The 23,803-nt window shown below is 43.6% G+C and overlaps 1 protein-coding gene across 11 annotated transcripts in view; it reads right to left on the bottom strand.

Moving 5' to 3' along the window:
* Positions 1-23,803, bottom strand: part of CD109 (CD109 molecule) — a 195,045-nt gene that overhangs the window by 130,610 nt on the left and 40,632 nt on the right. For 6 of the 11 annotated variants that reach the window (XM_070225130.1, XM_070225125.1, XM_070225129.1 and 3 more), the window contains one exon: positions 13,547-13,719. The exons of 4 other annotated variants lie outside the window; for them this stretch is intronic. Coding sequence is in view for 5 of the 7 variants with exons in the window: in XM_070225125.1 (XP_070081226.1) it covers positions 13,547-13,719 (173 nt within the window). In the remaining 2 variants the exon portion in view is untranslated. Of the gene's footprint in view, positions 1-13,546; positions 13,720-14,838; positions 15,136-23,803 lie in introns of those variants that run through there. One more of the 11 variants, XM_023650654.2, reaches the window with a different exon arrangement.

Raw genomic sequence — 23,803 nt, 5'->3', positions numbered from 1 at the left:
GGAAGGCTATGCATGCATAGTGGCAGGGGTAATATGGGAAATCTGCAAAAAAAATAAAATATTTTACTTATTTGAAAGTTCAAGTTGTCTGACTATCATATACATAATGACCATTGGTCAGACTACTTGAACACTCAAATAAATTATGGATAATAACCTACTGAACAAAACAAGAATCTATAAATTCATGCTACTGTCTAATTAAATAGACGACTAAATGAGGGAGAAAGAAAAGTTCTCCTTTACCATAGAATTCCAACTAATAAATGTAGAAGGAATCACGGAATTAGAAAATGTTATAACTATCAGGGTAATAATTGATTCAGGCAATAATCATCAATCTTGTTTGTACAAGCTGGGTGAGTGAGACTAGTGAGAAATAATAAACCGTTGCTGTTTAAACTACTAAGCTTTGGAGTGGTTCATTCACAGCGATCGATAAATGGAACACTTTTGGAATGAAAAAGATTAATGAGCAAAGCCTCCAGCCACGAGGGGCTGCTGAGCAACTGAAATGTACTGCAGACGTAAAACACACCCCATGCTGCTTAGACTCAAAACAGCAAAGAGAACGCAAACTCTCTCAGTAATAATTTTATACTGATTACACACTGAACTGATAATATTATGAATTATTGGGTTAAATACAGTATTAAAACTAGCCTCACCTGCTTCTTTTTATCTTTTTAATGTGGTTAGTAGAAAATGTTAAATTACATATGTGGCAACACTATCGTGTGCTTCTGTTGGACAGTGCTGGTTTAGAGGATGGAAGACAAACTTTTGCTTAGAAGCAATAAAACAAGAGATTGGACTGCACGTAATTTTTAAATTTTGTAAATAAAATAATTATAGATACTACATATAGTTTTGTAAAAGCTAACATATATTACCTGGTTTAATCGTCGCCATAATCCTATTAAGTATTATTACCCTTATTTTACAACTAAAACCCTCAGTCACAGAGACGCTAAGTGACCTGCCCAGGTCCCAGGGAAAGGAAGTAACGGAGCCAAGATGCTAACCCAGACACCCGGCTCTGGGGTGCGAGCTCTGGACCAGTGCTCTGCACTGCCTGCAGCACCTGAAGGGGGCTGTACTTCTGCTCCTTCACTCCCACCGTGGATTAGTGTGACAGTCCACAGCCCGGGCGGCCTCTCTGTGCAGGCCGACTTCGCCACCCCTCAGGCGCACAGGCTCAGACTCTCAGACCCTCCGCCCTCCTCAGCTTTGCGTCAGTCACCACCAGAACGCTTCTCCCAGCCTTACAGTAATACCGGAAGCGCTGCGGCAGCAGAGCTAGTTTTGTTTTTGTTTTGTTTTTGAGGAAGATCAGCCCTGAGCTAACATCTGCTGCTAATCCTCTTTTTGCTGAGGAAGACTGGCCCTGAGCTAACATCCATGCCCATCTTCCTCTACTTTGTATGTGGGAGGCCTGCCACAGCATGGCTTTTGCTAAGCAGTGCCATGTCCACACCCAGGATCCGAACCAGCAAACTTAGCCTCTGCGCCACCAGGCCGGCCCCAGAGCTAGTTTTAAAATAATTCATGTTATACAAGAACTCCTGAGAAGGATAAGAAAACTAGAAAATTTCCCAACTCATTTATCGCAATTCTTTTTTAAAGATTTTTCTTTTTCCTTCCACTTCTCCCCAAAGCCCCCCCCCCCCCCCCCCCAATACATAGTTGTATATTCCAGTTACAGGTCCTTCTGGCTGTGGCGTGTGGGACGCCACGTCAGGGCCTCACGAGCGGGGCCATGTCCGCGCCCAGGATCCGAACCGGCCAAGCCCGGGCACCGCGGCCGAGCGCAGACCCAACCCTGCGGCCGCCGGGCGGTGAGATCGCCGGTCTTCACACTACAGTTTTCACACATTTCAGGTTAATTTCAAGCTCTCAAAAATCCCTCTCCAAAGGAAAGTTAACCCATAACCCCTCCGTCGAAGGCTGGCTCCCGGCGCGGGGTTGGGGGAGGGCGCGGCCGGCCGGGGACGAGGAGGGGGCCGCAGCCAGGCGCTCGACGGGGCGGGGCGGGGCGGGGCAGGGCGGACCCCCACCCCGGGCGGCGCGTCTCCAGCGGGGCGTCTCCAGGGCGCCGCCAGCGCCCGGCCGCTCGGGAAGGCGTCAGTCGAGCCTGCAGGCTGCGTCTGGGCGGCACGGCACCGCCGCCACCACGAAGTCCACGCCGGGTGCAATCAAAAACACCGAACTGCAGGGAGCTGGGTCCCAACAAACCTGCCTGCTTGACTACTGAGTTACTCATTTTCACTTCAGGATAAGTCACGGGGCTGCCTCCTTTGTCAGTCCAGTGACTGGAGGAAACCATGTGCTTCCTTTCCAGCGCGGCGGACACAGCCTACCTCCCACCAGCGGCAAACCCACCAGATGGAGTGTGTGTGGTGGCGGCGGCGGCGGCGGGGGGCGGTCACAGACATAATTTATTTTTGTCTAAGTAACACCAAACAAGGAGAAAGTGGAGGGCAGCTGTGACTGTACAATCCAAGTAAATCCAGTAGGTTGATTAAGTGCAGGGCAAGCATTTTAGCAATTCAAAACAAGCTACCCAGATTTGAAATGCAGGAAATCCCACTTCATAGTAGAAATTTTATTTTTTTTTAATGTAGCTCTTAATAGAGCCAAATCTTTGAGGGGTGTCCTCATTAGAGAGAAACTGGAAGGAGGGGGTGACTGCATGTCCACGTCCCACTGCTTGACGTGTGACCATGTCCGTTCGAAGACCCAGGAAAGACCCAGAGCCGGAAACAGAAGCTGTACCCGAAGCAGAGCAGCCCGCCCACCCCTAACTCCGGCCGTCTCTGGGCGGGACGCTGGAGAATATGCAGAGAGATTCAATTTAAGGCCCGTCACAGCTCTCCAGTGTCCTCATTAAAAGGTTAACATTTTTTTCGACTTGTCTTCCCTCTAAATTTACAAATGCAGCTAGGAATTTCCTAGGCACTTATTAAGTCTCATCTGAAAGTCCTAACATTCTAGCAGTAATTTACACCGCCAAAACATGACCCTGGGTGTGGGCTGGTGGGAGTGTGGATGAAGAATAGTAGCCTCTTTCTCTGCTGTTGCTAGGTTGAGGATTAAATAGTATTTGCAAACTGGCGTGAACATTTTTTATCCCTTTTGGAGAGGCTCCGCTTAGACTCAGGAGAGAGTCCCCACCTCTGCAAACCGTAAGGCACCCTCTGACTTGAGACACACAGGCCTTCTCAGCGTTAATGCAGACAACTGCAAAGCTCAGAATGCTGCTTTACGTTGAACCAGAGGAAGCCAATCTTAAAACCCTTTCAGACGTCTTCTCCTTCCCAACACCACTGAAGCCACTCAAAAGAAACCTTGTTTTAAGGCTTCACGCTTGGCACAGGCCTCAGAGCTGGCCGTTTGATTTACAAATAGAGTCAAAGCTATTTTTAAATTGTATAATAAGCATACACAAAAACTAACCTTTCCTTAACTTTTCAAACACACTCTATAATACCATATGCTGCCTCTTCTGACATCTGTGCTCACCAAATAGCTCAGCGGAGAGTCACGGAAGGGAAGGAGTCGTGTGTAACTGGAAGTCCAGCTAGGGGCAGAAATATTCTCTATAAAAGAACATGGATTTCCACCATATATATGCCTGACTTAGTACTGACTGCCTAATTCTTTCTGGCAGCTCTCTGCTATTCAGCGATATACAGTAATAAACTTAAGTATATTACTTTTTTAGCTGAAAATTTTTACCACTTTCCCGTTATTAAATATTCTGATTATTCAGCATTTTCTTTGATCGCAGATGGACAAAGTGAGAAATGGGGTTCACCACAAAACTGTGGAAGACAAAACCTTAGAATATAATGCGTCTGTTTCATAGTTTAATGTCACTTCAAAGCTAAGTAACTCTTCAGTGAATTCAATCTATATAGAAAACACAAGTATTATAAGCGAAACAAAACAAAAAAAATTTCCTTTGGTCCCTTACATACTCCTTTAATTTTTCTCTCTCTGCCTCCACTTGCTTACAAATATCTCAATAAATATGAGTTTCATACACAACATTCTGTTCCACCTAGACCAGTGAGCATAAAGTAGGTCAATCAAAAACCCACTAAAGGCAAAATAAATAAAATGGTACAGTATAAACTAAATGTTAGGTTCAATACAAATGGAAAACCAAGAGCCCACCAGGGGAGCTCAGTGTCCGGGCACACACTATGGCCGGGCCAACAACCTGCAGCCCACTGGCCAAGGCGGCCCCACGCAGTTTTTGTACAGCTCATGAGCTAAAAATGGTTTTGTATTTTTAAAAAGCTGGAAAAAAATAAAAATAATAATATCTCATAACACAAGAAAATTATATGCACTCCAAATTCAGGGTCCATAAATACAGCTCCGTTGGTACACAGCATGCTCATTTGTTAGGCGCTGTCTACAGCTGCTTTCACACCACAGACTTGAACTCCAGCAGCTGCAACAACAGACCATAAGGCTGACAAAACCTATGATGTCTGCCATCTGGTCCTCTACAGGAAAAGCTTACCAACCCCTGTGGTATGGCGCTGCTTTTTAGGGAGACTTCCTCCTTTCTCAAGGGATAAGGAATAAGGTGGAAGGCCCACTGGAGTCAGAATCAAACAACCATCAACAGAGAGACCCAGCCTCATGCCACAAGCTTGTGCTCAGGAGGGAGGCGTTTGTACTAATATCTGACACTAGGAAATGCCAGGTACAACACGGCTGACATTCTCCAGTGTTTATTATGTGCCAGGCACTGTGATAAATGTTCTAAAGCAGTATACTAAAAAGAGAAAAAAGAAATGGGTGAAATTAATTTTAATAACATGTTTTATTTAACCCAATATATCCAAAAGATTATCATTGAACACATAAGCAATTTAAAAAATTAATGAGTTTTGTTGCATTTTTTTAGTACTAAGTATTCAAAGCCCAGTGTGTATTTTACACTCACAGCCCATCTCAATTGCCACGAGCCACATTTCAGGTGCTCAGAAACCACATGTGGCTAGTGGCCACCATATTGGACAGTGCGACTCTAAAGCAATGCTCTGAAGTAGGTACTGGTATTACTGCCTTATACAAATGAGGAAACTGAGACCAAAGGAGATGCAGTGACTTGCCCAAGGCCACATAAGTAGTAAGAGGTGGGGCTAAGGGTTCGATTCCAATGTGGCTCCAGAGCCCCCATTCTGACCCAATGTGTCTCTCAAACTGTACAGGACAGACCCAGCTATTCTTTCCAAAATATTAGTCCAAACAAAATCTCATATTCCCTCCCTGTCCCTCCTCTGGAGCTTAGGGCACTCTCATGGGAGTCTGTGGACACACCGACTCTTCCATCTTTTCTCTCTTATCCATGTTGTTATCACCTCAAGCACCCATGTAGTCCTGTGGGCAACCCTCCCTCTTCAACGCAACAGGCCCATCTGCATCTCTCCATTCCCATGCCCATGCACACACAGCCAAGCCATCTGTACTCTATTCCAGTAAACTCAGACTTGACCACGAATCCATCAACACAGCACTGCAAGCACCAGCTCGAGTTGAAATGAAACCTGCTTTGCTTCCCTGTGACGAGCACAGAGACAAGAACTTTATGTGGTCACCAAACGTTTATGCTCCCCAATATTACGCCATATACAATTTGGTGCCTAATCAAAGTTTGGAATTCTCAAAATAGTAAACGCCCTGTCTTAACTATATTCCTGAGGAGACTTAACATTTATTGCAGTAAAATTAAAATTTATAATACTAAATCATTTCTGCCAGCTACATTTTCATAAATGTAAATTCCTAACATTGCCCTGCCACAAGGAAGTTCCTAGGCGCTCTAAAAATCTTTGCTCCCCGTTTGTTTCCAAGCTCTTTACCACTCTGGTTTTCAGATTTTCAACACGATTCATTTGTTCAGAACTAAAGACCCACAGACCTGCCCGCTACCTCCCTGCTCAACTCCATCCACCAGATCCTGACCAATTCCACCCTCGTCCTTGTAAGGGAAGAAAGTCAAGTCACGGCATTTTCCTAAGGGAAGTGAAAAACAGAAGAGACAGGGCAAGACCAGGCACCACTATAGTTTCTTTCTCCTCAAGTTTTGTCACTGCGCCTTTGGCATGATGGTCATCTTAGCCCAGACCAAGAGACGATGAGTTATAATTCCACTTCTTACTCACACTGGCAACCACGGCAAACAATAAAATAACTCTATCCCAGTCCTCAAGCTTCAAGTGAGGCATGCTACCGCCATAAACAGCCCCTTTGTCTTCTCTGTTCTCCTGTGCTCCCTCTCCTGATACCAACACAGGTATCAATCCTTACACTCCGATATCCCACAGTCCAGCAGTGACCCAGGTTAGGGCACCACCAGGGAATAGCTCCAATTCTGTGCTTCTCTCTCCAATGGGCCACTACATTTAACGTTTATCCCCACTTCTTATAAAGAGATGACTGTATCTATACAAATTAGAGGCAGGGAGATAACTATGGCAAAGTTTTCCTAAAACCATATTTCAACTTCATTCTTCAAGTTTATACCTCAAAATATTTCTCTCCTTACTCATTCTCTTCTATTTCTTACATCAAAGGAAAAGTACAACTTTTTTTTTTATGGATAATCCACTCTCCTGTGCTCCTGATCCTGCTCCCACCCCTTCTTACCCATGAATTATCCACCCCTCCCCTTTGCATCAACGACTTTTACCTCTCTACTGTGCCTTTTAAGAGACCATCTACTTCTCTTTTTTCAACTGTCAAACTTCAGCAAAGAATGATCTACACTTTCTGATTATATTTTCTCACCACCCATTATTACTTAAAACTTGGCTTTTGTTCCCAACACTTAAAAACCATTCACTTGAGGATCACCAATGCCCTCTTCTCTGTCTTCATCTTCTCTGCTTTGACCTTCTGGGACACTTGGTGCTATTAAAACTTTCCTGCCTGTAACTCTGTCTTCCCTTGGCTTCTGAGACATCTCACAGTCTTCAGTACACCCTGTCTCTGGATGCTCATGGTCCACCCATTTCATTCATTGATGTTCCTCCTCTCAAGCTTCTAATCATCAGTCCTATCCCTTCCATAAGCTCTGCCTCTCTTGTGCATCTCATGCATTCCCAGCAAGACTTGAAATATTGTCTGCCCCCATGAAAACGATGCCTTACACTCTGCCCCTGGCTACAATTTCAAAACTATCTGCTGGACATCTCCATCTGGATGTCCCCCAAACTTATATCTAAAACAGAAAACAACATTTTTTCAGAAAATACACACGCAAACCTCTTGCTCTGTCTCGGGACTGCCACTCCCAGCCACGGTCTCTTTCCCCCGGCACCCCCTGCCCTCCTCCAGGAGGGGAAATGACTGTTTCTACTGAATGCCAAACATGTCAGAGGAGGTGGAACACTTACAAATGGACATCTGTATAGCTCCTGATGTTAAAGGCAACAGTACCAGACACAGCGTCACGCACAAGAAGCACTATTTACAAACCACATTGAACTTTTTATACAAACAAGAAATAACAACTCTCCAGCTTTCTGCACTTTTAATATTATATTTTATCCTCTGGAACCTCTGATTCCCTCTAATGCCAGCCTTCCTCCTATTCTCCACCCCCCCACACACACTTATTCACATTTCACATACAGCAAATAATCAATAAATAATAAACTAATGAGGGGAAACCGGCAGTTTCAGGATTTTTACGATAAGAAAGCATCAAACAGTAACCCAGCCCAAATTCTCACAGGATCTGATTTCTATTCCCACCAAACCCTCGGTGAGCCACTGGAGAGTGACTCATTCTGTGTTAGAAGGTGAGCAGCACCTTCAAACTTGGAGTTTAAAGAATCAGTATGTTCACTTTCAACTTCATTCAATCGCTGATTCATAATCAAACCCAAGACACGTTTCTCCACTGCTTAAAATTAACACCAGTGTCAGGTTGGGGGCTGCCCATAAGGCAGACAGGGAAGTCCGGGAGGAGCCTTCTCCAGCGGCCATGAGTCATCGCAGACTTGCAAAGGCATGCCTCTCACTCTCAGGCTTTCCAGTACTTAGTCAAGAACAATCGTGAGATACTAAAGGGCGCTTGTTCTCATTTTAGTGTGGCTAAGACCACTTAAAATAAAGTTAGATTCCTAGATCTTACCCATATCTTGAGGGGGTGCCCATGAATCTGCATTTTTAATAAGTACACTCCCACTTTGAGAAACACAGCAACAGAATTTAGTTTTCAAAAGATCCATGAGGCTCCTAGCCCCACCCCCACCCCTGATGCAGAACCATTAGGCCATAAAGAACAACTCCACCTTGAGCTGAAATAGGAAACTTGCACAAATATGCAGGTAAGCATTTTTAAACTCCTTAGTTAGCCTTATTTTCTTCCATATCAGAAAAATCAACATGTACAAATATATCCAAGGTCTTACACACAGTTCTCCATATGTTAGGAAAGTTTTCTAGAGTATAATGAAAATAGCATTGAACTCCAAATTTGGGGACCTGCAATCTAATTCAACCTCTGCCACCAATAAGCAATTTCACCTTGGGCAAGTCGCCAAACAGCACACCTCAGTCTCCGCAGCCATCACTTGGGTGAAGGTTTGGCTTATCTCTGCGGTCCCATCCAGCTCCAGAATTCTATGAAGCCCAAAGTAAATTAGGAGGAGAGCTAGCATTGCATCTTGGGATTCTTTAGATCCAGATTAGATTTCATTAGATCCCTGACTAAACTACCACAAGTAAACGTGAAAATGATTTTGAGGAAGAGGACTGGTACCACACTGCATCAACATCCAAAAGCAAAGCAAACAAAAAATATTTTCATGCTTTTCCAAGCAGTAGAAAGCCTTCAACTTCAGAAGCAACACAACCAACTCAAATTCAGGCTTTACCATTCACTGTGTTAACTCAGAAAATTAACCATTCTGTCTTCGCCCCAGTTTCCTCACCTCTAAAATGAAGACGACAGCGCCTTCCTCATAGGTTACTGCAGTTACATGTTGTCCATAAAGCCCCTGGCACTCTAAGGACTCAATATTTAATACATTAAATTCTTTCCCATTCCCTCCCAGTGAGGCGCCTTTTATAGAGTTCCCAGTTCAGGATCATCCCAGTAGGGGATTAATAATCATCTTTGACACAATGGTTTTTATTCTCTTCTAATAACAATAGCTACCATTTTCTTGAATAATTCTCATGTGTTAAGTGCTTTAAACATGTTACCTCATTTAATCCTCACAATGACCATGTAATTGCATAAGGCAGGAACCACTATTCTTTAGATGATAAAACTGAAGGCTGGTGGGATCATGACTGCTCACAACCCACAACCACTAAAGGAAGGGCATTCAGGTAGGCTGGCTACAGAGCCCAGGCACACAGTGATTACACTACAGCCCTTTCTCCTCAAGCGCCACCTACCTATTTATATATATCACACACAATGGCAAAGACACATGAATGGAGAGCCCACACCCTTTAAAAACAATTCTCATGTAACTACAAGTTCAGACCGAGTTGTACAGGCACAGCTGCCTGTGGAAACACGCCCACACACTACACTAATTAATCTACTCTCATAAACACTGTGGGACTGATTTTGATCTACGAGGCATGAAACGTATGTTCAGGAGCTTTGTTTCCACAGAAAGCCACCCAAACTGAACTGGATGATTTTTTTCTAAGTTTTTCAGCTATCTCAAATTTAAGGAATATTGATTTCCCACCCTTATGGGACCAAGATGAAAAATAAAATACTCATAGGCAATGTGAGAAAGAGAGAAAGACAAGCACCAAAAAGAATTTTTAATTCTTAAAAATAGAAAGTAAACACCCCAATGACTCTCCAAGATTGTAGGACGAAAAGAAAAAGCAAGTTATTAAAGGATGTAGACACACTCACAGAGCATGTCTCACCCCAATACCTCAGTGGGAAGATGGAAACAGGCTTGGCACCATCAATAACTGAACGGTGCCTCCGGAAGGCAGGCGCTCACCAGACGCTCTGCACAGCACCTACGTTTGCAGGTGACATTTTGTATTTAGGTTTTTTCCTTAAATCAGGTTTATGTGAAACCGGTGACAATGAACTCATTAATGGGGGGAAAGTGTGTATTCTTCATTATTTGAAGCAAATCTCACTCAAGAAAAACACTGAAAGCTTACAAATGAACACTTCAAACTTTAGAAAGAGAAAAGGAATAAAGCAGAAATGATGGTTTCAAGGACACCAGAAATGATTATTCCCACATGCCTTAACAGATGAGAAGAGAGTTCTCATTTATGACCTGTGAATTCAAATGTTCTTAACTGTTTTTTCTTCATTTGGTATGGAACTCCAGGGCCATATCATAGTAAACGAAGAGATAAAAACTAAAAACAAAAGAAATAAGGGGACAGGCTCACTCTCCACCCAACATATAGTCTGACTTGATTTCAAATGTCAGTAGTTGCTCCATCTTCTCTCCTCTGGGAATTACTACTTGCTGAACTTTTACCATGTTTTGTCAATTATGCTTACTTTACTAACTTTCATACAATGAAGATAAGATTATGAACTTAGTTCTATTCACTATAAAAAGGATAATGGTGATGCTGATGATAATGACGATGGTGATGATGGTTGTGGTGATGGTGGTGATCATGGTGATGGTGGTGGTAGTGATGATGGTGGTGAGTGATAAGAACAAGTACACTTCAATGTCTGCATCTTAGCACTAAAGAGGCATTAATACACTTTTAAAGAACTCCACAAAGTTTAGTAGAAAGACTTTTGCTAAAGGGCTATTGTTCACACACACCCAAAAAAGCCCATAATTGATTACCCAATAAATGTAGAATTAATATACTAAAAAATGAATAAACTAATTGTAATGTGATCAATGCTATTGGCTTCAAGGAAAAAATGTAAACAAAATTTTCCCCATTGTCTGTCAAATAAATGAACTCTTCCTTGAGGACAAGCCATACTTTGCTGCCTTTATTAAAGTCTACCGTGCAATTTGAATCCTCTAGCTATTACTATTTCTGACAAAAATTAGGCTAGGAATGCATTCTGGTTATGGTGAAAAACTGCCCTGCCCCAAGGATTTCTAAGATGATCAAGACTGTTAGAAATAGCCACTCAGAAACAGTCGCCCTCCTTATCCACTTCTGCTAGAAGATAAATCTTTATTAAAACCAACCTTTTCTTGGAGGCTCTCATAAGAAAGTTATGAAATAATCAGACCTAAAATGTATGTATTTGTTTGTTTTTGTGGCAAGGAAAAAAATAAGTTCTAGGAAGATCTAGACCTCTGATTTAGAAGTCCTCGTTTATCTACATATTGTTGCAACTGGAGAAGTCAGATAAAGCAAAGGATGTGAAGATAAGGAGGGAGAAATGTCTTAATCCTTAAATCCTAACACTACAGGAAGCATCTGCTCTGAGAACAATGACTCACAGCCTCTGATGACAGAGTGACATTCTCCTTTGAAAGAGGGAGAGTGCTCCCTGCAATGGTATTTTCAATGAAACTCTACGTCAACAGAGTCAAAAACAGCCCCTAAAAAGAGATCCATTCTGCTCCCAGGATAGTGTTGTCTGACCCAGTCTTGAGTGCTTTAGCCTTCCGAGAGGCATATGACAGGCTCTCCTCCCAAAAGAAAAATCTAAAAATAAAGTTAAAAACCAAGTCACAATAACACACACCCCCAATGTTGTTACTATTTGTTTGCAGAAAAAAAGGCGACTGATAAAGGAGACTACAGAAGAGACAATGCAGGAGAAGTTCTAAAATAAGAGTATGCAAACATCTAAGCAAAGAGCAAATATTTACCAAAATGATCCATGTGATTGTGGACCTCTGCATTGCAGTAAAACTGTCACACTAATAGAGTCAAAATGATCATTCTTAATGAATAAATAATGAATGTGGAACTACCTGCAAGTATTGTCTGCTAGGACTCAGTATTTCAATATCTTCTTTAGCCATTATCATAAGACCAGGATTCACTCATTTTCAGAAATCATAGGTCAATAACGAAAGTTGAGGTCTGCCCCCATGAAGAAGGAAACGATGCTCCCTGCATCTTCTTCTTCAGTGTTATCACTACGACTCATGACATTAGCGGCTGCTGTTCACTGAGTGCCTGCTAGGTGCTAGATGCTGATTTCAACTTTATACCTGCCCTGGGAAGTAAGTTTCATTACCCCCATTTCACAAATGAGAAAACTGAGGCTCAGAGCAGTTAAGTAACCTGCCCAAGATCACACAACTAGCGCCAAGACTCAATCTCAGATCTTGAGCACCGACCCGCATTTCCTCTCCAGGGCACAAGGTCTCCCACTTTCCTGACATTGCTCCCATGAAAGACAAAGTGGCCTGTCCCCCACACACATCCCTCCTTCCTGGCTCCTGCCCCAGCTCACCCGCCCAGTCAGGCAGCTTGCAGACAAAGAGCCATGGAAGTAGATAAACTGTGATTTTATCTCCTTTCATGACAACGTTCATTTCTCTATGCTGGCAGAGAACATTTATATAACGAACTACTGTGGAATCCCACTCACTATGGGCCCTTAAGTCATTTCTTGTTAAGATAACTCAACATTATAGGAATTTATGTCTCAATTTCTGGTCTCTAATTAAACATCTAAATGTGCTTCTAGTTAACAGTGTTCCTAATTAGGTGATAGGATTACAGGCGATTTTGGTTTATTTCCTTTACTTCCAGTGTTTATCAGACTGTAAGCACTGAGTATATGTTACTCTTTCGATTAGGAAAAAAATACAATGTGTTCATTTTAATGGAAAAAAAGTTTAAGCATTTAAGTATTTACCCCCCAAAGTTATTTTTCCCTTAGTATTGAAAAAGAACACACATTCATTCACCCAATTTAATCCTGGGCCAGGTTATGACCCAAACTTAAAACAAAAAACATGAGTTCTTTTACAAATGGCTCCTACTGCCAAATTACTTTTCTTCTTTTCCTGTTACTTTAAAAATTAAGAAATATTCCATAAAACTAGATTTTAACTATTGTGTAGCTCTTCTTTTCCTTCCTACAGTCCTATTTAGTAAAATCCTCTGCACCCAATAAATATAAAGAAATATGGTTATACACAGTTTATATAAATCATAGGTAAATATGGTCTTGTGTCAGACTGTTGACTGTGTCCATTTACTCTTGTGGGCACACACTGGCCTACACTTCCCAGCCTCCTTTGCAGCTAAAGGTGGCCATCAGAAGAGGAGCAGAAGCGCTGTGAGCCACATAAACCTCCCACAGGAGAAACTCCACGCTCCTCCCCTACAGACTTGGAAGCCACATGTTGTGATGATGGAGCCACAAAGTGGAAGGAACCTGGGTCTGTGAATCTCCACTTGCAAGAGCATCCAGAACACCATTTTGGACTTTACGTGACTAAGAATTAAAAGTGTATTATGTAAGCCACTGCAAATTTGAAGGTTCTCTGTTACCCTAACACATGGCTTTATTAACATATTCCAATTATTACCACAGAAGGGTAAGACTCTATGCTGTTTGTCTTACCTTTTTCAAAGAGTCCTTCTGCTTCCAGGACGGAGACGGTGAGGTTTGCTGCTTTCTTGACCAGCTCGGCCTTCACAGTAACCTGTGGGGGGCTGTGTTCCAGAAGCTCCACCCCAATAGTCACATTTCCTCCAGGCCTGATGATCCCTGGGGCTGTCACTAGAAACCTGGGCCTAAAGAATTCCCAAAAAGGGAAAAACAAAGTTTCTCATCCTTACATCTCCACTCTTTTGTGAACCTGAAATTTCAAGATAGTGAGACTGACTCCCTACACTGTGCCAATTGCAAGCGTTCCAATTAACATTGCCCCACTGCTCCATTTAGCAACTGCACTGAAATGCTACTGAAACAAAATAATTTCCATAAATAAATTTTAATGCAGTAATTCATGCACCGCTAGAGGAGAGCCTGTGTTGTTATGTCCATTTTATAAACCACACTCAGCATGCATAAGTTAGTGACAAGCACAAGCCTCTCAACTCTCCTTTACACAATGCCTCATCCCATTCGGGTTTTTCTCTTGGTGTAAATACAGACATTCACACAAACGCTAGGATTTTGCCTGTTTCCTAGTCAAACCTTTATGCTTGGGCATCTGTACAAGAAAACATCATCTAACCAGTATCACTGATGGAAATATACCCGCTGAAATTAAACTATTAGTGGTGAAATTTCCAGATGTAGAGCATAAACATCGCTAAAACAGCACTTTCTGTGCCCAAGCCAGGAGTTAGGGCTCAACCTCAAAAACCTTCAGGAGTGGGCCACTTTCCATTTTGGGGTGTCTCCTTAGTCATCTTGCTACAGAGTCTGCCCTTGAACCCATACTTCAGTCACCTCAGCTACACTTGGCCAACGCCAAAGTCAAGATTCGTTGTTTAGAAGAAATGTATCATACGTCTTTGCGAGAAGGCACATTATATCGGAGCAAAAAGCTGAGGAAAATGCAGAGGCAACGTGGACTAAAGATAAAATGACTCTCTCCCGAAAGTAGTTACAGCCAAAGAGACGCTTAAAGAACGTCACAGACGGAGAAAGTTCCTGTCCCAGACGGAACCCGCCGAAGCGACCACGACCGCGCAGCCGCCCCGCACAGACCCCAGACGCAGACCTCCGGTGCAGCACCCCGTGCAGCCGCCCCGCGCAGGCCCCCGGTGCATCCCCCCGCGCAGCCGCCCCGCACAGACCCCAGACGCAGACCTCCGGTGCAGCCCCCCGCACAGCCGCACCGCGCAGACCCCCGGTGCAGACCCCCGGTGCAGGCCCCGCGCAGCCGCCCCGCCGAGCCTCACCCGGGGCCGGCGGCCAGCGCGGCGGTCCACACGCACACGAGCTGCGCGGCGCTCAGCGGCCGCGGGCCCCGCATCGCGGCGGCGGCCCGGGCGACCGTCTGCACGGGGGAAATGCGCGCGGGCTGGGCCCCGCCGCCTCCCGCGCCCCGCCGGTCTCCGCGCCGCTGGCTCTGCCTCCCCGCGCGTCCCGCGGCCGCCGCGCCCGCCGCAGACCCGGGTCCGAGAGCCGGCGCGCAGGCCCGTCCGTGCGGGGCCCGGAGCGGCGTGGGAAGGGAGCGCAGGCCGCCGCCCTCGGCCGGTGAGTCAGCCGCGGGCAGGGCGCGGAGCGCGCGCGCCGGCCGGGGGCGTGTTTTCCAGCGGGCTGGCTAATGCGTGCGGATGGGACGGGAGAACAACTCTGTCCTTGAAACAAAAATTGAGGTCTTTTGTTTGGCTCTGCAGGAAAATGCTGTGGTTTCTCAGCTTAAAAAAAGAAGAAGGAAAAAAAAAGAACTCTGGCCCACGCAAAAGTTAGGTGTTGCTGTTTGGAACTCTGAGGAACAGGGATCCCGGGAGGCGCTCTGTCCTTTTGGCCCTCTCTAAACACACTGCTCCAGAAAGACCTCATTACAGCTGCGCGGCTGGGAGCAATTCGCACGCGCGCAGTCAGGGCTGGGGCCGCTCTTCTGCCCCCAGGACGGTCAGTGGCCGCAGTGCCCAGCAGTTCCTGAGCCCCGGCTTCACCGTCCTGGCTTGGCCACAGCTCCTTCCCAGCTCTTTGGCACCGCCACCCTCTTCAGATGACTCAGGCTTCACCATGACTACACCGTGAAAGCAGGAACTGTTGGAAAACAGGCACATTCAGTCCCTGACAACTTAAACTTTCTAACTGAAAAGTTTTAGATGGTGACTTTTTAATACAGGGCAAAATGCAAAAGAAAAAGACGTCAGCAAAGGGATGTGTCATGACAAAGCCATGTGCTAAACAAGGGGAAAGCAGCCGCTGGACAAACCGTGGGCTGTGCTTTCCCGCCTTTCCTGTCCCACCCTTGTCACCCTGCTGCGCCTTGCAGAGCTCCCTCGTGCGCCTGCCGCCTGCAGGCAGCCTGTCTTTAGCGGCTGACTTCCTGTGCAGGCAGGGCTTGGCACAGGGAGAAGCGTCTGAGACGGCCTTGGGCACAGATCCTCACACAGCCGTTATGCTGGCCTGGGCTCCTCACCTCTGTTGTTCGGCGAGGAGGTCCAGGGTCAAGGGCGGGCGAAGCGTCAGGTCTGCATCAGAGCTTCCCAAAGTCTAATGTGTAGGAGAATCACCCTGAGAGGCAGACGCTGACTCGGCAGGTCTGCGGGGCACGGAGAGTCTGCTTTACTTCGGCTTACAGCGGGCCACACGGGGTCTCCAGGTAGAGGCAATTTGGGACACTTTGAGGAAGAATAGGGAATGGGAACGTGGAGAAAATTCTTTTCAAGCTTTGCTTCATAGAGCTGGATCAATAAATTCAGGTTTATTGTAGAGGCAAGCAAATGTAAGAGGGACTCCAAATGTTGCGTTCCAGGAAGACCTTTGGAAAGGTTTACAACCTCCTAGTACTTCTATAAAGTTAAATCTGTGCAGATTTTAAATTGATGCACCTCCATGTTTATGCCTTCCTTCTCACAATACACACTTGTCCAAAAGCTTAAATTTGCAGAAATTTGTGACGGACCCCGTGACCCCGTGGTTAAGTTCACTTGCTCCACTGCAGTGGCCCAGGGTTTCACAGGTTCGGATCCTGGGGCGGACATGGCACCGCTCATCAGGCCACGCTGAGGCAGCGTCCCACATAGCACAACCAGAAGGACCCACAACTAGAATAGACAACTATGTTCCCCGGGGGCTTTGGGGAGAAGAAGGAAGAATTTAAAAATCTAAAAAAAAATTTGCAGAAATTTAACCATGTGGATTTGCATAGAGATAAAGGTGTTACGTACCTGGCACAAAGTAGCTATTTGATGATAAATTTGTTAAAAGGATTAATGAGAAATGATCATCTCAGAGTTAGGGGTTTTTTAAATTAAGAAAAACTGAAAATAGCCTTAGATTAACAATAAGAGATTGAATTAAATAAATTATGGTTATCCATGCAACAGAACACTGTAAAGTAATTAAAAATTACGTTCTTGAATTGGAGACTATTTAATTATCTAGAGATAAATATTCACAATATACTGCTGGAGGGGGAGTCTATTTTATAAAACATAATGTAAATGTGATTCCATTTTTATAAAAATACAGTGTGTTAATGTGTACATATACATTTTAGATATATGCATTGAAGAAAGACTTAAGGATATTCACCAAAATGTTATCAGCATCCCAGTAATTACCTGTATCTGCAGAATTTTCTACAATGAATATATATATTATTTTTTCTTTAAGAAGAAAACAACATGGGGCCAGCTTGGTGGTGCAGTGGTTAAGTTCAGCACTGGGTTCGAGGGTTGGGCTCCTGGGTGTGGACCTACGAACGGCTTATCAAGCCATGCTGCAGCAGACATCCTACATATAAAGTGGAGGAAGATGGGCATGGCTGTTAGCTCAGGGCCAGTCTTCCTCAGCAAAAAGAGGAGGATTGGCAGCAGATGTTAGCTCAGGGCTAGTCTTCCTCAAAAAAAAAGAAGAAAACAACTAAAATGGTATTGTTTTAGTAAGTAGTCTTTAAGGGAGCATCTTAGAAACTCTTTTGAATAATATTCATGAATTTCGATACCAAAAAAATTATCTGTGTTGCTCCCGTGAAGTCTGAATGGCCTTCGGCATAAGAACCCTCACTGTTCCCGTGTCCCTCCCAACCTGTCAGTGAAGAGTAGTTCAGTGAGAAAAGCAGAACCACTGTGAGACAGATCCTCCACAATTGTGGGAGCTCCTGGAGCAGTCATTAGTGCCTCTGCATCTAGTGTTGAGCCTAAAATTGCCCTAAGTCAGTTGGGGGAGCAAAGCTAAATATGGACAAGAACAAGGAAATACAAGGGAGAGCTGGAACCCATGTCCCTCTTAGCACCTCCAGCTTGGATGTCATGGGTAATCTGCAGGAGAAGCTGTTATCTTTCCCCAAGGGCCACATACCCACTTGGCCCAGAATTTGGAAAAGCTCAAGGAGGAAATCCTCCCACAACTGGAGGAGCCATGGGCCCCATTGCCGCCCTACACCTACAAAGTGAGCAAGCAGGTCAGTAACAATAGTGGCAAGCAGCGCACCTCCCTAGCACCCTGCACCTACCTTCACAGAGTAAAGAATAAGGCTTCTGCTTCACTGCTGGCTTCCAAATCCACACAAAATGTTTCCTGCAGCCAACAGCAACTCAGAACCACAGGGAGGAGAATTCGGAGACATTTAGCTCCATCTTAGGTAAGTTGGCACAGCACAAAGCCACAGAAGTCCATGCCTCATCAACTGGGCATCTGTGTAGACCCTTTTTAAACATATTTAACTTCAAAAAAAGGCAATAGAAAAATCATGGTTTCACCTAACATGATGTAACTATCCCTCGTGCAACCAAAAACAACATCACCCTCGCTCCACAACAGGGTACAAAGTCCCTGTGCCCTCTGTGGATGCTACACAGACCTCCTCCAGCTGAATTCCATTCTCCCTTTGATACCCTGTAACTTCAGTACTGAGGTGTAAAGTTAGCGACTATTAACACTGTTAGATGGTAGCAGAATGAGGAGAAGGCAAAATACTGGTTAATATATACACAAAGACATTTATAGCAAAACAAGAAGGAAATGCAAATAACTATTACCGTCCTTATTTCTGCTACTGGTCACATGGTCGTAAATGGTATTTATAACTACCTTCTTCCACTACCCATTCTCTGCCCTCAGGAAGCACCTAGGCTGGTCATGGTTCTTTGCATGGTGGGGTGACCCAAATCTTCATTCCTGAAGGGTCTGGGCCATTAGTAGTCCTCCCTGTATTGTATTGTTGTTTTCTGTTAGCTTTAATCATGAGACACGGGAGGACTAAGAGATGCCCCAGTATGTCTTCTGCATTCCAGAAATACTCCGTACTGCCTTTGTGGAGTGGCAACTCCTTGACAATCAGGATCATTCAATCACTCCAGCCAGTAGAGTAACCCCTTCTTTGGCTTTTGATTCACCGGCATGAGGGGCTCCAAGTGGCCAGGTGGCAATCTCAACTGCCAGTTCACCTGAACCATTGCTGTGTTCCTTAGTGGAACTATTCCTCTCTTGGAACTGAGACCTCTACCAGCAGAACCTGATGTTGCGGGACAGGAAACAAAATTTTCAGTAGTGGATCACTTAGGGGTAATAGAGGAACCCCTCTTATTTCCACCCTTTTATTCTCAGACCAGTGAAGCTGGCTTTGAGAGAAACATCAGTTACTGCTTTAAATCATATACCACATCCTCGAATCTGTTGTTTGATCTTTACACCTTCAAATTCTGTAACATTTCAGAAATATTATGCATGAAATTACTGTCTACTTGCATGCATCATCTATCTGAGAACTATTTAGATAGAATCCTGCACAGAACACCAGAATATTCCCTGAGAATCATTTTTACCCAAGGGCAGGGGAGGAAATTCCTGCCACTGGAAGACAAGGAATGATATTGACATTGATGAGAAATAACAATAATGAGGCTTGTCCTTAACTTTCTTTATAAGAGTACAGAATTTAAAATTAGAATTCTATGTGCAACCAAACTATCAAACAAGAGTGAAGATAGAATAAAAACATTTTCAGAAATGGAATGGCTGAGAAACTTTGCCTTCCACAAACTCTTTTTAGGAAGTTATTTTAGAACTTATTTGGCAAACCAATTAAATAAACCAAGAAAAAGGAAGATATAAGATTTGGGGAAAAGTATATATAACCCCAGAGGACAAGGAAGAGAGCAGTTCTAACAGGAAGAATAATTCCAGCAATAAGCCCTCAAGGGGAAAAGGGATCTTAATAAAATGGATAAACATGATGGAAAACTAGGGGAGAAGATTTTGAGACTATGATAGTGTAAAATAGTGTGATGAAAGGGAAGAGAATTTAGAAACTCAAGGGAAAAGAAAAAACAATAAAAAAGGAAGCACAACTATAATTCATTAGTTGGCTCTGCAGTGAAGAAGAGTTACATAATCAAGTTGATGTAAGCATGGTTTTTAACTTTTAGAATCAATCTAACTAAAGGGAAAGAATTAAGCTCTATCCTGCCTTTCCTACATGAACTGTATGACCGATAACCAAATAATACATATGGGGAAATAGCACCATATCACAACCCTTAATAACTTAATAGATCCAGACCAGTGCTGTCCAATAGAACTTTTTTTTAAAAGATTGGTCCTGAGCCAACATCTGTTGCCAACTTCCTCTTTTTTTCTTCTCCCCAAAGCCCCCCAGTACATAGTTGTATATTCTAGTTGCAGGTCCCTCTAATTCCGCTGTGTGGGATGCCGCCTCAGCATGGCCTGATGAGCGGTGCTAGGTCCGTGCCCAGGATCCAAACCAGCAAACCCCTGGACCACAGAAGCACAGCGCGCGGACTTAGCCACTCAGCCATGGGGCCGGCCCTCCAATAGAACTTTCTGTGATGATGGAAATGTTCTATACCTGCCCTAATATAGTAGCCATGAGCAACATGTGGCTATTGCACATTTGACATGTAGCTAGTGCAACTGAGAAACTGAATTTTTTATTTTATTTAATTTGAACTAATTTAAATTTAAGTAGCTACTACTAATAGATACGATACTAATAGTACCAATACTGATAGATATGGGATCACACAAACCTAAACAGTCATCATAAATGGCTGCTAGTATCATAAAAGGAGACATCCAGATAATGTATGTCTCCCGATAGAAGAATCCAGCATCACCTAAGAAGTAGTCTTCCCAAAACATTGAACCTGAATCTGATCAAGCCTCCAAATTCAACTACAAATGTGCAAGGAAATATAGGGAAAATATCACATGGATGTAAGTAAAATCCAGATTGTGGGATACTTTATCAAACAATTCAATTTCTTCAACATATAAAAGGCAAGGCAAAATAAAGAGAATTGACGGAAACTATAAAGACACTTAAAAGACAACAACTAATAGCAATTTATGAATATTATTTGGCTCCAGATCCAAAGAGAAAACTAAAAAAATAATTATTCCATATCTCAAACAGTTGAAATTGTGAATTCTGACTGGATATTTGATGAAATTAAAGAATTTTTTTATTTTTTATTTTTTTAAAGATTGGCACCTAACAACTATTACCAATCTCCTTTTATTTTTTTTTCTTTTTCTCCCCAAATCACCCCAGTACATAGTTTCATATTTTAGTTGTAGGTCCTTCTAGTTGTGGCATGTGGGACGCTGCCTCAGCGTGGCCTGACGTGCGGTGCCGTGTCCACACCCAGGATCTGAACCAGCGAAACCCTGGGCCCCTGAAGCGGAGCACACAGACTTAACCACTCGGCCATGGGGGCGGCACCTAAAGGATTTTCATTAATTATTTAAGTTGGAGTTATATTTTTGAAAGGGTCTTTATCTTTTAGAAATACATACTGAAATATTTGTGGGTAAGATGTTCTGATGTCTGGGATTTACTTGAAAAATAATACGGGAACCAACTCAGACCCATTAGGATGGCTACTATAAAACACATACACAGAATAACAAGTGTTGGAGAGGGTGTGAAGAGGTTGGAACCCTAGTGCACTGCTGATGGGAATGTTAAGTGGGGCAGCCACTCTGGAAAACAGTATGCCAGTTCCTCAAAAAATTAAACATAGAATTACCATGTGATCCAGCAATTCCACTTCTAGGTATATACTCGAAAGAATTGAAAGCAGAAACTCAAACAGATATTTGTACACTCAAGTACATAAAAGCATTATCCACAGTAGCCAAAAGGTGCAAGCAACCCAAGTGCCCCTGGACAGATAAACAGACATGGCATATCCATTCAAGAGGGTATCACTCAGCCTTAAAAAGGAAGGCTGTTCTGACACATGCTACAACATGTTTGAACCTTGAAGGCATTATGCTAAGTGAAATAATCAAGTCATAAAAGGACAAATATTGTATGATTCCATTTATATGAGGTACATACAGTAGTCAAATTCATAGATAGAAAGTGCTTCCTACTGCTGGTTGCCAAGGACTGGGGAGAGCGGGGAATGGAGAGTTAGGGCTTAATTGGGACAGAGTTTCAGTTTGGGTAGATTAAAAAGTTCTGGAGATGGATGGTGGTGATGGTTGCATAACAATGTGAATATACTTAATGCCACAGAACCATACGCTTAAACATGGTTAAAATGGTAAATTTTGTGTTATATATTTTAGTATAAATAATAATAATAGAGGAGGGGACAAGCACATGGGGTAGAGCTGGAATTATATGGCTGTGAGTTGATGATTGTTGAAGCTGCTAATAGGTACATGGAGAGTCACTGTACTCTTCTCTCTACTTCTGTATATGTTTGAAATTTTCCATCATGAAAATTATTTTTTGTACCAAAACAAATGTATACAAAGATACAAGAAAATTTAGTTCAAAAAAAACTAAAACAGATAAATGGCTAATAATACTTAGGAAAAAAATTTTATCACAGAGAAGATGAAAATTAAGACCCAAAATTTTGTCCCACATTACCACAGCCTAAGCGGATATCTAGTTAGGATCTCAGTGAAGCGATGGAGAGCCGATGTAGCAGCCCTCGGCTGCTCCAAGTGCCGCGGGGGCATCAGTGCAGCTCCTGGTGGGAGAAGACTCCTGAGCCAGTGCCCCACTTCAGGCCTTTCCCACCGGGGACCCTCCGCGTGGGCAAGCTGGCCAAGCTGCGTGGCAGGCCCACTAAGCTCTCCACCGCCACTCCCTCTCGCCGCCTGTGCAGAACATGAAAGCTGATTGCTCATCTCCCATCTGCCCCCACAAAATACAGCACACCCTTGAGGTCAATGCTTTCCACCAAAGCTAAGCCTTCCTAGCATAGAGGGCAAGTTCTCAACCCGTTCTTCAACATTTTTTCTTTTGAGTATGGCATGCCCTTCCACTGTCATATTTTGGTCATAAGTATCATCCAATCAAGCTTCAGGGGCTGTTGTAAGAGTATGTCTACCTCCATGTGCTAATATGTTTGCTTGTGGGACTTCTATCAAATCACAGGTTTTTGCAAAAAGGAATTGTATAAAGGAAAAACAATAAAAAACAATGTAAAATTACTGACATACATCTGTAACTAATATATTTAGAATATAAACCAAATAGTCAACGTACAAGAATAAAAATGACTTGAAATGGTAACAAACAAACTACAAATGAATCATGAATCCACTCACATCCCTGGCTTTGTGGTCCCCAGTTTTACTCGCCTCGGTCACCTGCCTCCAGGTCTTAGACTCAATTCTGGTATCTCATCCATCCTGGCTTGGTTTGTTTGTGCCAGGCAGTCCTGAGCCTGTGTTCATTTCTGCACATTTAGCTCACTTTGGCTTCTGCTCCCCTCCCAGGGTCAGCTTGCCCTAGATCCACAGGGTTGCTGTTCTCAGCTCCTTGCTTTCATAGGCACCAGATACACACTTTGATTCGTAGAGGGCTGGTCACCCCACTACCACCACCAACACCAAACTAGTCTTGTGTGTGGTCTCTCACAGGAAGATGATGTTTTCGTTTTAGATACTTTAATAAATCATGTATTAATGAAGACTGCATTTCAGATGCTTCTTTCAATGACTGAAACAATTTATGATTGCATACTCCCTTTTAATTTTTTTCAATTATCTAGGCACAAGCCATGGATCAAGGGCCATCAAATACTTTATTAAGAATACCTTGGGGCCCCAGCCCGATGGCATAGTAGTTAAATTCGCACACTCCACTTCAGCGGCCCCAGGGTTTGCAGGTTTGGATCCCAGATGCAGACCTAGCACTGCTCGTCAAGCCATGCTGTGGCAGCATCTCACATAAAATAGAGGAATATTGGC

Source organism: Equus caballus, chromosome 10 (assembly GCF_041296265.1).
Source record: "Equus caballus isolate H_3958 breed thoroughbred chromosome 10, TB-T2T, whole genome shotgun sequence".
Taxonomy (NCBI): Eukaryota; Metazoa; Chordata; class Mammalia; order Perissodactyla; family Equidae; genus Equus; species Equus caballus.
This window is presented reverse-complemented; position numbering and strand designations above follow the sequence as displayed.